Source organism: Vitis riparia, chromosome 5 (genome assembly GCF_004353265.1).
Source record: "Vitis riparia cultivar Riparia Gloire de Montpellier isolate 1030 chromosome 5, EGFV_Vit.rip_1.0, whole genome shotgun sequence".
NCBI classification, from domain to species: Eukaryota; Viridiplantae; Streptophyta; class Magnoliopsida; order Vitales; family Vitaceae; genus Vitis; species Vitis riparia.
In genome coordinates this window covers 23036103-23051095 of record NC_048435.1, presented here as the reverse complement: position 1 = coordinate 23051095, position 14993 = coordinate 23036103, and the positions used below count along the sequence as shown (strand labels likewise).

General features: G+C 36.9%; 1 protein-coding gene across 7 annotated transcripts in view; it reads left to right on the top strand.

The window, feature by feature from the left end:
• Nucleotides 1-14344, top strand: part of LOC117914283 — a 30824-nt gene extending 16480 nt beyond the window's left edge. For 6 of the 7 annotated variants that reach the window (XM_034829545.1, XM_034829541.1, XM_034829544.1 and 3 more), the window contains 6 exons: nt 598-697; nt 1338-1403; nt 9763-9877; nt 10605-10687; nt 11147-11208; nt 13916-14344. In XM_034829545.1, the coding sequence (XP_034685436.1) occupies nt 598-697; nt 1338-1403; nt 9763-9877; nt 10605-10687; nt 11147-11208; nt 13916-14033 (544 nt within the window). In that variant the 3' untranslated portion in view covers nt 14034-14344. Of the gene's footprint in view, nt 1-597; nt 698-1337; nt 1404-9762; nt 9878-10604; nt 10688-11146; nt 11209-13054; nt 13091-13915 lie in introns of all 7 variants that reach the window. The other variant, XM_034829542.1, reaches the window with a different exon arrangement.
• Nucleotides 14345-14993: the final 649 nt, after the last annotated feature.

The following is a 14993-nucleotide window of genomic DNA, read 5'->3' as shown; positions in this document are numbered from 1 at the left end:
TTGAGATTTGTTATTTGTCTACAACTTTACTGGTGCTTTGGTGATGTGATGAATTTAGCATCCTACACAGACTTCCTATTAATCTTTTGCCAGAGCTACTTTCATTCTTCTTTCTTTTTTATTCAGAATTTACAGGGTAAAATCTTAAAAGTCTGTGCTTTCTGTCAGCAATGGAATCTAATAATTTCTCACCCTGCTTTTTGAGATGGATTTGCCAACTTCATGAAACTATCAAGCTTGAAGCAAAGGAAAAAAAATTCTGTAATGTCAATGACTATCATTTTGATTTGTGGCCTTAAAACTTTTGTCATTTCAGAATTTGATTGTTGTAGACCTTCTTTTGTGGAAAGTATGTTTGACTCAGTCTTGAAATTTTGCTATTTGATGATTGGTACAAACCATGATAAAGAATTATTCCGAAACATGGGTTTACAACTGTGTAAGTTGCCAAGGAACACTTTTTTTACATAGTTGTTTGCTCTATACTACTACCCTCTTATGCTTAACCACAATGTTCTTTGTCTTAAACTTTATTTCCTTGCTTATCTTTTTGGTGAATGACTAGCCCGTCTTACTAGTGTGGCTTTTTGGTCGCAGATTTGCCTCAGATACAAATGTAATTCGATATGCAAAGATTGCTATGCAACTAGAAAATAAGACAGTTCGGGATGTGGCATTGCGGTGCAGATGGATGAGTGTATGTTTTACCATTCTCATTTCTTTGTAATTGATACTTTTCTACCATCCATTAATGACAGAAATGATTGGAAGAATCCTTGCCAATGCTTAAGCTGATCAAAATTAGTATCTTTCCCAAACTGCAGTCTAAATTCAAAAATCCACTTTTTTGATGGAGCCAACAATCTTCAGTTTCTTTTTTCTGGAATACACCAGGTTCAACTAAATGAGTAAGTCAGTTTTACTGACTCAATATGAACCAACTTGACAAAATTGTCAGGAAATTACTTAATAAAAAAATGAACAATCTTTATTTGTGACACTTGGCATTATAAACATGCCTGTTGGTGAGACATGGTATATGTTTTATGCTTGCCTAAAGAGCTCGTCAACTTATGGAATGGATGAAACCTGGTAACAAATTTAAATTAACATAATGTATCCTACACTTTGAATAGGGCAGCTTTCTTTAATTGAATATGTTTATCTAAAGCTCTTTTAAATACATCATCATAAACTCAGTATAAAATTTTACTTGGTGCTCCAGTTGATTCAACCATCAGTTTGGCAGAAAATGACCCAATTGGTCACTTCTCCAAATTGGTGTCTTAGTTAGGATCTTATAACATGAGTTCTAACTGATTCACTTCTTTGTCCAGAGAAAGGAAAATAGCAAGAGAAAGAAAGAAGGCCACAATTTATCAAGGAAAACCAAAGATAGAAAGGTATGCGACTGTTATTTTGTTCTATTTTTTTTTATTAAATGCCATTTTCTTTATTAATCGTGTCAATAAACTATTTATTTTCCTTGGCTGTGTGAATGTGTGTGTTGAAAGAGAGAGAGAGAAAACCTTAATTCTCATTTGTCTAATTAACTTCTTACAATAGAGAAATATATATACAAGACTAGGTTGAACTAACTACCATATATGTGACCTATATTAAGAAAGGAAAGAAAGATTGTACACTATAAATACATTATATTCAACACTCCCCCTCAAGCTGGAGCATATATGTTATATGCACCAAGCTTGTTACAAATGTATTTAATCCTAGGATCTCTGTGAGATTTAGTGAAGATGTCTGCTAGTTGATCATTTGAATTAACAAAACTTGTAGCAACACACCCTGATGTGATCTTCTCTTTAATGAAGTGACAGTCAACTTCAATATGCTTGGTCCTTTCATGAAATACTGGATTGGATGCAATATGTAATGCGGCCTGATTGTCATAGACTAGCTTTATCTGTTCATCTTTTCCAAATCTCAATTCCTGAAAGAGTTGCCTCAACCATATGAGTTCACATGTTGCCAAAGCCATAGCTCGATACTCATCTTCGGCGCTTGATCTGACCACTACATCTTGTTTCTTACTCTTCCAGGATATTAAGTTACCTCCAATAAAAACACAATACCCTGAGGTGGAACGCCTATCTGAGGGTGAACTAGCCCAGTCTGCATCTGTGTAACCAACAATTTGGGTATGACTCCTGTCTTCATACAACATACCTTGGCCTGGTGTTCCTTTAATATATCGAAGAATGCGGATCACAACATCCCAATGGTTGTCACATGGTGACTGTAGAAATTGACTAACCACACTTACAGGTAAAGAGATGTTTGGCCGAGTGATGGTGAGGTAGTTCAGTTTGCCTACAAGTCGTCGATATCTCCCAAGATCTCTTAGAGACTCCCCCTGTCTTGGTACAAGTTTGACATTTGGATCCATAGGAGTGTCAACAGGTTTACATTCTAACATAGCTGTTTCTTCCAAAATGTCTAAGGCATACTTCCTTTGTGACATAACCACACCTGAACTGGATTGAGCTATTTCAAGTCCCAGCAAGTACTTGAATTTGCCCAAGTCTTTGGTTTGAAAGTGGTTGAAAAGGTGTTGTTTTAGTCTTTAGATACCCTCCTGATCACTGCCTGTAATGACAATGTCATCCACATAAACTACCAAATAGATGCACTGGCTCGAAGAGTTATGATGATAGAAAACTGAATGATTTGCTTCACTCCGAAGCATTCCAAACTCTTGAACAACTGAACTAAAACACCCAAACCATGTCTGAGGAGACTGTTTCAAGCCATATAGAGAGCGGCGTAACTTGCACACTAAACCAGACTCCCCCTGAGCAACAAAACCAGGTGGTTGCTCTATATACACTTCCTCGAGAAGTTCACCATGAAGGAAAACATTCTTAATATCCAACTGATAAAGAGGCCAATGACACATAGCTCCCATGGAGAGAAATAAGCGAACAGAAGCAATCTTGGCAACATGAGAGAAAGTGTCACCATAGTCACAACCATAAATCTCAGTATAACCTTTAGCAACCAAGCGGGCCTTAAGGCGATCAACCTGACCATCAGGACTAACTTTAACAGTGTAGACCCAATAACATCCAACTGTAGATTTACTAGGAGGTAAAGAAACAAGATCCCATGTGCCATTGGAGTGCAGAGCAGCCATTTCATCAACCATTGCCTGTCGCCACCCAGGATGAGAAAGTGCCTCACTAGTGCTCTTAGGAAGGGAAATAGAGGATAAAGTAGAGATAAAGGTAGAATAGGATGAAGATAATCGATGGTAGCTCAAAAAATTATAAATTGGATGAGGATTACGAGTAGATCAATTACCTTTCCGAAGAGCAATAGACAAATGGTCAGTATATGACAGGGTCGGGGTAGGAAAAATCGGTGGGATAGGAGATGAGTCATTAGGTACCTCAGCTGAAGAGAAAGTAAGAACAACAACACGATGTCGACGATGATAAACCTGAAGAGGACGAGAGAGCGCATCTGAAGGGGGGGATATATAGGGAAGTGGCAATACTTCAGAAATGGGAAGAGATTCAGAGGATGAGAAGAATGGAGAGTCCTCAAAGAAGGTGACATCAACGGAGAGAAAATAACGATGAGTGTCAGGGGAATAACAACGATAGCCCTTCTGAAGTTGAGAGTATCCCAAGAAGATGCATTTTGTAGCCTTGGCGGAGAGCTTGTCCTGTCTAGGTGTGAGAGTATGAACAAAACAAGTACAGCCAAAATACACGAGGAGGAAGGAAATAAAGAGGTTGGGTAGGAAAAAAGAGGGAATGAGGGATTTGGTCATGTGATATAGATGAGGGCATACGATTAATCAAGTAACAGGCTGTAAGAACAGCATCCCCCCAAAAACGAAAAGGAACATGAATATGGAGAAGGAGGGTACGAGTTGTCTCAACAAGATGTCGATTTTTACGTTCAGCAACCTCATTTTGTTGAGGAGTATGAGTACAAGATGACTGATGGATGATCCCATGTTGGGACATAAAAGAAGTAAAGAGTGTAGAAAAATATTCTCGAGCATTGTCACTGCGTAACACTCGAATAGAAACATTGAATTGTGTTTGGATTTCAGCATAAAATTTCTGGAAAATAGAGAATAACTCAGCTCGATTTTTCATCAAAAATAACCAAGTACATCTTGAATAGTCATCAATGAAAGTGACAAAATACCGAAATCCTAAAGTAGACGCAGTTTGACACGGACCCCAAACATCAGTGCGGACAAGTTCAAAAGGAGACTTTGCCCGATTATTCAAACGCTTTGGGAACGAGACATGAGTATGTTTCCCAAGCTGACACGGCTCACACGCAAGTGACGACAAAGTGGAAAAACGAGGGACCATCTTCTGGAACTTGGAGAGACTAGGATGACCCAGACGACTGTGAATGAGAAGAGGAGCATCGGTGGAAATGCAAGCTATAGGAGATGAAGGTGATGTGAGGTGATAGAGGCCTTGAGACTCACGCCCTATGCCAATCGTCTTCTCCATACTCTGGTCCTGCAAGATCACAGATTTATCAGAAAAAGTGATAGAACAGTTAAGAGTGCGAGTTATTTTGCTGATGGAAATAAGATTAAAAGGACACTCAGAGGTATAAAGGACAGAATGGAGAGGTAGGGAAAGGAGAGGATGAGCCAAACCAATACCTTTAGTCATAGTTTGGGAACCATTAGCTAAAGTAACAGTAGGTAAGGCAGAGGTAGTAGTAATAGAAGAGAAAAAGCGTTTATTACCAGAGATATGATCAAATGCTCCAGAATCTAGAATCCATGGGCCAAGAGGAGACTGAGTAAAGTAGACAAAGACATTACCGGTCTGGGCGATACTCTAAGATGTGGAGCTCGCAGCAGAGTCAGGTCGAGATAGCAGAGGATCAGATGACTGAGCAATGTGGGCAGTGCGAGGACGCCGTCCATGTAACTAATAGCAATGATCTCGAGTGTGACCAAGCTTATTACAATAGGTGCACTACGGACGTTGTCCTCGACCCCGATTGCCACTACGTCCTCCTGGAGAGTTAGTTTGAGAGGCTAACACAGATGAATCTGAAGGACCATCAATCGACAAGGTCTGAGTAGAGGAGAGGCGTAAAAGACGAGCAAACACATCATCCAATGATGGTACTGATGGACTAGTAAGAATCTGATCTCGGACAGACTCAAGATCGGACGGAGGCTAATGAGGGTTAACACCATAAAGAACTTGTCAGTCTGTATTTGTTGAGCTTCAGTACCATTAGTGAAGGGCATCAAAGTTAAGAACTCCTCCTTAAGAGACGCAATCCGGCCAATATAAGTAGACAGATCCATGTCCTGCTGTCTCACATGAATAATATCAGAAACCACCTTATAAAATCGTTGAATATCATTCGTGTATAATCCTTTAGCTTGAGTCCAAAATTTAAAGCAGGTTTTGTAGGCACGAAGATGATGTAAAATTTTGGGATCAAGAGATTGCCATAATACGTTGCATAATTGTGCATTGATTTTCTTCCATTGCACTTTGTCAACATCAGGTATAGCATCCTCAAGTGTAAAAAGATGATCCTCATAACCTTGTCCCATAAACCAAAGTTCCACGGACGCTGACCAGGAGAGATAATTCTCACTACCAATCAATTTTTCCGATGTGATAGTTGGAGGTCTAGAGATGACGGATGTAAAAATAGGATTTTTAGTCGCCATATCCACTTCACCTGAGATTGAATCATGTTTGGATCGAAGAGAGCCCTAAAGGGAGGTCGGATCATAGCTGTTGAAGAAGAACCTGGTATGTCGGGACCCAAACAAAGGAGAAAAGTAACTGGAGATGAAGAAGAGGTCTTCCCAAGGCACACACAAATCTCAGCCAAGGAAGGGAGCTGCTGTCGGAGGCCGTCGAAGGTTGAAAGAAGACCCGCGGAGGCTGAAATGCCAAAAAAATGGAGAAGCAGGGTTCGGAGAGGACTGACGGAAGCTTAGAAGTGCCAGACGGCGCCGAACGAGCCTGCTGGTAGAAGCTTGGCACCAGAAAGTGGGCCACGCGCCCTCAAGCGCTAGCGTGTGGAATTCAGGCCGCCAGAGAAAAACGGCTCGTGGGAGGCGCGTGGATCCATTTTTGGCTCTGGTGTTTTGAGAAAAGTTGCAGATCTCCTCTTTGCACTCCTAATGATGTGGTCGGTGTTGGAAAATATCGCCAAAAAAAAAGTCGCCGGAAAAATGTTGACTGTGATGAGGGTTTTCTGACCACGATATGGCTAACCGGAAAGTTTTGGGAGATGGAAAAGGTGACTGGAATGAAACACGGTCACTGGACGGATTCTCGGAATTAATTACATGGGTAAACCAGAAAGAATAAAGTTTTCTCCCTTGGCTCTGATACCATGTTGAAAGAGAGAGAGAGAAAACCTTAATTCTCATTTATCTGATTAACTTCTTATAATAGAGAAATATATATAGAAGGTTAGGTTGAACTAACTACCATATATGTGACCTATATTAAGAAAGAAAAGAAAGATTGTATACTATAAATACAATATATTCAACAGTGTGTTTGATTTATTCTCATTAATCCCCTCAATCAATTCATTCATTTGATATTGCATTCAATAAACCACTCAGTACATGTTGAAAATAAGCAGAAGAAATAATTACTCTTTGTAATCCATCCCTTAAATTCTGAGTATTGTAGCATTTTCTTTTTACTATTTTTGTGTATTAATCCAAACTGTAACATTCTAAAATATACAATGCTGGTGGAAATGGAATGTTGTACCACAACAATTTAGCATTTTATTGTGTAAACAATTTTCTATGAAACCAACATAGTATTGTGATGCCTTATGCTGTAACTTTATTAGTGGTACTGCCACACCCTTGGTGGCGACATCAATGTTCTGTCATGGTTTAGAGCATGATTCAAAGTATTGGCCGATACCGATATGTATTGGCTGAGTCATATCCATCTTAATCATGGGCACAACGAATCTGATACCCTAGTTGATATCGTTTGATTCAACAATAACTTAATTTCAATTCAAACATGAATCAGTTGATCAACTCACAATACAACTCAGAATTATAAAACAAAAAATTCAAACCGATTCATTTTTAAAAATAATGATTTTTACCAATCACCCTTTATCATTTTTATTTTTTATTTTTAAGATATACATTATTAAAAATTAGTACTTGGTGTAAAAAAGAATACGATGATGTTTTAAATTTTTATAATTCTTAACATTATCATAAACTAATTACAAGATATGCTTTTATAATTACTTATATCATGTTAAATGTGAAGTTAATTTTTTGAGTTCATCTGATTATGATTATTTTTCTAAAATTTTCATTAGTCTTTTAGAGTTTTTATCTAATAGATTGTGCATATCACCCGATATTGATTTGAGATACTGATGCACCTTGGGACTTGCCGAGTCAACATCCGATACCGCGACTTTGAACCATGATCTAGAGTTCTAGTCTTCGGTAACACTTGGAAGGAAAAAAATTTGTTTAGATGCATTGCAAGTCCAAGTGATTATGTAATGTAAGGGATGCTATTGCATTGATCCACATTGTCATAAAATAACATGGATGAATGTCTATTTGATGTAAAGTTCCAATCTGTGTTTTTTTTTCCAAAATATCTTTAGACATATGCATAAGTGGCTGCAAAGTTGGTGAATGTCGTAAAAAATCTTTCTTATATTAGGAAATAAAAAACACCATTATTATTTATTGATAGGATAATGACCATCTTTATTGTTTTTCCCTTTTTTTTTAATAGATAACGTTTTTCTCTTGTTACATGGAATCGAACCTCTAGCCTACCCTATCCCTACCCTAACTCCTTGCCACTAGAGCAGGCCTCAAGTGTGATTATTCCTTTTCCTTCTATAAACACCATTATCATGAAGTAACTGCAAACATTATATTTATGAAAAATATTAACCCATTTAAGAAAAATCTCCTTCTATTTTTTTTCAAATTAATTAGTGGATAGTTTCTTTAATGACTGAGCGTTTCTAGACATTTTTAATTACAAAATTGTTACTGGAACCTTCCTTTGAAGGTTATAAATTCTTAATTTGCAGTGTGCGTTGTTCTTACTCTGTAGACCATCTTGTTATCTCTTTGCAGGCAGATTGTAACATTCTGACCTTGTTGATGGTATCATTCTCGCAGAAATGTTCTTTTTTAGTGTTCTTATTTTTGAGTTGACTGCCATGTCTTGTTTCAGATTGAGGTTGTTTTTTTCATAGTTTTAGGGATTGCTACATATTGAAATGTATCACTCACTTTGCAGATCATATTGTTCTTATTTTGCAGATGGTGGCATTCTTGCAAAACTGTACTTTTTTCATTATTCTGATTCCTTGAGTTGAAATCCATGAATGCTTCAGATTGAGGTTGCAGGGTTAATGGCTTGAGGGATTGTCTTGGGAAAGGGAGTTTGTTCTCTAGATTTCATTGATAGGTTGGGGGGTTGGCCTAAGGTCTCTCATTGTAGCCTTGGTTTTGGGATCTTTGTTTTTTTTTCTATCTCTGATGGTTTTGAGACCTTCATTCAATCTCTCCAATAAGGCTAGTAATTCAGCTTCAATTGACAACCCATTTCCAGTTGTGCTTAGAGCAAGTGTAAATCAGCTTATTTATGATCTCCAAAATCCCCCCAATAGCCATTTAACCCAGATCTCCCAACAAGTTAAAATTCGGCTCAGGACCCCTCCAGAGGGAGGACAGATCTACCGAATACTGGATGGAGTTTTCTCAAATTACCAGAACCAATCACTCCCTGATCTATGTGGATAGTGGGAATGATGAAAGAAAGGCTCGCTTTGAGAACTCCTAGGATGTCATTTCTTCAATGGAAATCCATTAACTTTGATATTGGTTCCTTTTTAGTTTCTTGTGTTAAGTTAATTTCTACATACACTTGATCTGATTTTCTGATGCATAAAGTTCTATTATTGCTTTATTTACTCTTGAGATCGAATCTTAAAGTTAATCTTCATTAGTTTTTATCTGAATGATTAACCATCATCAACATCTGGAAATTTAGTCCTGTTTGGTAGTGGGAAAGAAAATGGTTTTTTCATAAACGTTTCATTTTCCAAAAATGAATTAAACAGTGCTTTGTTTCATCTTTAATTTTTTTTAAATAAAAAAAAATCTTTTTTATTTTTTCTGAAAGTGACCAATTTTCAGCTAGTATTGTTGAAAAATGGTTTCTGAAACCACATCACTAAACATGTTTCCTATGTCATTTTTGGCCATTTCCAAAAAGGGAAAACAATTCTCACTCACTACCCAACAGTTTCTTAATGTTATACCATCCAATGGTTATTGATAACGTTTCTAGCTAGTTTCATTGTGGTAACATATTTTTACTGTTATTTAAATGGGATACCAAGCTTTACATAGGGAAAACTGCAATGAAGGTCCACTTCTAGCATCATGATGGGTTGAAAATTGTGATGGTTTAGCAAATAGGAAATACATGTTCTGTGAGGATTGAATGAAGATCTACCTCTTGAGAAGACTAATCCTTGATAAGTTGATATTCAAGGGTTGGGTAGTTTTAATGACTATGGTTATCATTTTGAAGAATTATGATTGTGAATTCCTTCTAATATGCAATTTGTTGTACTCTGTTTTCTATTCTGAAATCAGTCTGAAAAATATTATGCAACAATCTCAATTCCCTTTTATACAGCTATTTCTCAAACCCAGATGCTAAGGGAATATCTTTTACATTTGTTCTTCAGGAAAAAGGCACTGAACCTTCTGCAAAATCATCTCAATTGGCATTGCAGGCCAATGCTCCACCACATGTTATGCCCATGATTCCTGTGGACTTTGATGATGGCAAATCATCCAAAGGTTTGGCCATAATCCTCTCTACAGCATATTTGAATAGCTTGTACAATAACAGGATGACAACATAGGGAAGACATTTGGCTCTAGATGGATAGAAGAACAGGGATTGGTGTAGACAATCCCAAGTGGTTGGAATAAGGCTTTATTGAGTGGAGTTGTATAGTTTTTTTTTTTTTTTAAAAAAAGTGAGCATAGAAAGATAGATGCAATTTTATTAACTAGCACTCAAATGAAATCTTGAAGAAATCAGATTATAATATATATGTGTGTGTGTGTGTGTGTGTGTGTGAGCATGTAGTTTTCTTGAGTGTACATGTTGCTTTGTAGCTCAGTTTGGTCAAGATTGGGATGCACTTCAAAGGTGCAATTTCTTTTCTTCTAAAATGATTGTTCCCAGTATGCTTAATTGAGTTTCCAAAAATAATTCAAAAAAGGAGGAAATTGTTATTGTTGATCAGCAGAAAGTAGTTGGGAAGAAGTTGTTTCTACTCATGAGTCCAGCAGAAAAAGAGACATCATCCATAGTTCTGACTGTTTGAAACCACCACTGCATTTTTGTCCTTTACATAGGAGGTTAGGACTAGGAAGTTACCCATTCCAACTAACAAAACATCATGTTATCAATTTGTAAAGTGTTTGTTTTTTCTCAGTATGAAATTATTGTGATATGGTTTCACTCCACATTGTTATTGTAATGCTGTAATAAAAAATTCCATTGTGTCTTTTGCAGCCAATGGTGTTTCTGCTATGAAGCTGCTTGAGAATAATGCACGGGCTTTCAATCAAATTGCTGCAAATTTTTCCTCTCTGCAGGTGATTGTCCTAGAGCATATAAATTCCAAATCCACCTCATTTTAGCTTTGAATATCTTTTGGAAATTAAAAATCAAAGAGTAGAATTCTAGCCACACACTTTCATGAATGCGTGATGAATTTCAGCATTCCCTTTCAAGAAGTTTTTGCATCTTGCCTGCCACTATTAAAGTTCCATGCTTTTGGTGTATCCCCATACCTTAAATGTCATTTATTGGATCACAACCTATCTATGATGTCACTTGGATGGCACATTCATTTGATTAGCCAGGTCTTTACATACTACTTCCACCTCACAGTGGTGGACTGGATTGTAAAGAATAACAGCTATGGATTGATTGCCCTATAAGTAAAATGATTGGTTATTCAGTTAACAATAGAGGTTACATCATCATTACACTGTAAATCCTGATCATCAAAATCACTGAATTTGACTGTTTTTCACATTCTCTTTCTACAGATAGAAGACAACATCAGTCTTTTCTGCCAGGCTCGTGATAACCTTCAGGTCCTTCTGAACAGGCATGTCGCAAACTGTGTTTAATGCTTTCTTCACTTGTTTCCATGTGCATGTGTTTGTTATGTATATGCATGATGTAGATGTATATGATAATGGAAATAACAAAGCCTTTTATCCCAATTGTTTGATGTTGCTAGATGAATTGTTGTCTGCCATTCAATCTTATTTAACAAAATATTCTCTATTAAACTAGAGAATTTGCCTCGTCCTCAGATACAATATGAAAATTTCTAATTTATTGCTATTTGTGATTTAGCTTTTTGCTCCAACCTGTTAGTACTTGAATTTTGATTAGAAAGAAAAGTTTGTTGGCTTCTCACTTTGAATCTTTGCTGAAAATGTACAAGTTCAATAAAAATTTTATGTAGTCCTATGTAAAGGGTTATAATTTGATGAAGAAGCTCAAGAAATATGGACAAATGTCAACTAAAAATTAAACTTCGTAAATTAATAAAAAAACCAAAAAGTTGACCAGAAACCTTATTTGCCCTCTACTTGCCATACCCCAGGGTACGATACAGTAAAGGACTTAGAATTTTTGTTTTTACATTCTAGAGCATGTTTGCAATTTATAAATCAATATTGAGATGTGTAATTCAGCTGTTTAATAATAACTTGGCCATGGAAGTTATAGTATCAACCACTGCATAAAGTTTAACATTTATGGAACTCACCTCAAGGGGCAGTGCCCACAGTAAGGATGCAGATGCAGTAACAATTTTCATTGGGAAATTTTAATAGACTGTCATGCTTGGTTATCAAGCATGATAAATAAATAGCATAGCTGCATAGGGGGTAGACCTCCACCCATAATTGGTCTCTTCGACTCTTGACAAGCTTTCTACCTGAAAATTTTCCTTCCCTTAGGCTAATTACTTGTATTTCCTGTGTTGGGTGCCTTCACTCGCATGTTAACATACTTTTTCTTATTGGCCACTTTGTTGGTCTCTGGTGCATGTCTCTACATCATCTAAGGTAATTCTCCTTCATCCTGCTTTCAGTCAGAGCTGCTTTTAGCTTCTAGAAGAGATGTATATTTTTCTTTTCTTTTCTTTCTTGTTTTGCCACTATTCATCTTTGCATCCTCATTTCAAATAGTGATTTTTACACATGATTGAGCAACATTTTGACCCATACAGCAAGGCCAATTCTCTACCTGCCTTGCTTATTTCTTTTATTTTGAAGGTCTTCAACAATCATACAACACTATGGAAGCAATTCTCCACTTTAAACATCTCTGCTAAATTAATCTGCTGTAATCTATCTGAGATAAAGTAAATGGTCGCTTTTAGGTATCTCCTGATCACCAATATCCTCTACTCCCTTGTTTATTTGCTTAATTTCACTCAATGAATACTGTATATATTTCATTGGGCTTAGTTCTGATAAAACCTGATAGGTTCTGAAGTTGTTCTCTATATTCCTGACAAATAGTTATTCCATACTTACTCCCATGAAATAGAACAGTGTTCTTGTCAAACAATGCTCACCATGGTACCTCATCTTGATAACCCAAATAAGTTCATCACTTCATGTATGGGTGATGCAAACTGGCAAGGACCCAACACTGGCCCTTGAGGTAAGTCTATCATAAACCTGTCATGATTGGATTGATTTGTCTCTCCCCCATTTATTTCCTTGACTATATTCCTTTTTATTTCTTTTACCATTTTCTCCTTAAATAGCACTATTTTCCTCTTTTAACTTCTACTGTCTGGGTTCATGGGCACCCACGTCTACTTTGCTTATGCTCATGCTGTTCATTTCTACTATCGCAACTCTTCTTTTTCACAGGCTAATATTACTATGCTTGTAATCGATATTCATTTGTGGATCTTCTTCCTTCAGTGATCAGCATTAGTACTATGCAACCAGTAGCTTAAGGTGTGTGTCTGGCTTTAGTCTCGGCATGCTTTCACCTCACTAATCTCATAAATGATTGGCCTAGATCTTGGTGTACCTAAAGTTTGATTACCCCCACCCTTTTTGTGAAAGTTGCCTGTGTTAAAATGAGTTTGATCATGGAACCTTAGGGGTCATGCTAAGACTTCATTGTAAGATGTTGTCTTGGTATAAGATGTCTGGACTTGTAGAGTTTCCTATGTGAACATCATTTGTTTAAAAACAATAGCACTAATGCCTAGCAAATTCTGTAGTTTTGTTATAACTTCTATGTTTTCACCTGCTGCACCCAAATTTGTATTATCTTTGTATGTAGCATGGTGCAAGTGCCCAGCGGCCAAAGGTTTCAAATGTATCAACTTTTGAAAATCACAAGGGCAGACAACCATGTTGAGCTATTAGACTACCTAAAAAATTAAACTGTAGGCTAACGTCGTCCTTAACAATTCAGGATAGAATTTTGTTTTTTTTGAAAAAAAATAACACTGAATTATTGGAATCTCTGTTCTTGTAACACATCATAGCAGTAGACCATATTGCTGGCTTTGGCTTTGTTCCATCTTTACACTACTAGGGGATATGTCATTGTCAGATCCTTAATTTATTGATTTGTATGCTAAGCCCATCCAGACAAATGAAAGGGTAAGATTGTTAATGCCATCTATTTCTACAAAATCTCAAATGAATCCATTTAATCTTCTGTTTTGGCAACTATGGCTCTTGTTTTGAATCTTGATATGTATAGAGTTCCTTATTCATGTCTATAGAAACACTCACTGGTTTGTTTGATCTACTGCCTACCTGCAGCTTGAAGGATGAGCCAGAAGCCATGAAGAAGATGCCACCTCTGCCTGACAAGTTGAACGAGGAGATGATTAACTCCATCCTTCATCCCCCTGCTCGCCCCGCCCCAAGGCAGCCATGAGAGTATGACCATGATGTGCACCTGATGGACCTCCCTCAATACATTTTGCTTCTCTGCTTCTGTTAGTCTTTTATCGAATTCTATGTGCTAGGAAACAAACTGTGAGAACTCAAGATGATCATCAACCATTTCCCAATTGAAAATTCTAGTGATCCATGCATGGGAAATTGGCATGGTCATTTTTTTCCCTTTTTCCTTTACATTTTCGTGCCTTTTCTGTTCATTGTATAACTTGTGCAGAGATTGAGGGAGTATCAAGACCAATAATAAGTGGGTATTTTGATGCTATTAACTTCTCTGTGTTGATGTCATTAGTGTTTTTAATCTACATTGGCTGCATGTTTTAGGGTTGGGCACTGATTGGTTGCCAGGAAAATGTGAATAGTTTGGCTTGCAGGTGAAACATGGATGATGGAGTTGAAACCTTTGATGGGAATCTAGTAAAGGTTGTGAGGACTGGAATTGGGATGAGGCTTTGAACTAAACTAGCTATTTTTAGTGCTGGGACTTTTCTCTTGATTGGGCCCTGAGAAAGTTTTGAAAATAAGTCAGCACTGTTTTCAAAAACATTGTCAAACATATCCTTAAACTCAAGCACATACTCAAATGAACGTGAATCTAGGGGATAAAAGCTTGAAATAATTAAATTTTATTTTTGCTTAAATGTTTTTCTTGTCTTAGTTTCGTTGAAAAATTGAGTGTCTCATATGTAACGGTAGAATTGGGATTCAACGTAGAAAACCGAAGTCGAGAAAGTCTTTGGGTATAGAAAATAGCAAGTTGATTTTCTTGGAAAATCATAGAGGGAAGAAAGTCTAAGGAATGGCCCATCCGGACTCGACCAAAATAGTGGAAAATATTAGAATATTTCTGGTAAAATTTGATCCTTGTGGGTCATTTTTATATAATATTCATTTTAATTTTAAAAAGTAGAAACAAAATTTTTTTGGTTATGTTTGG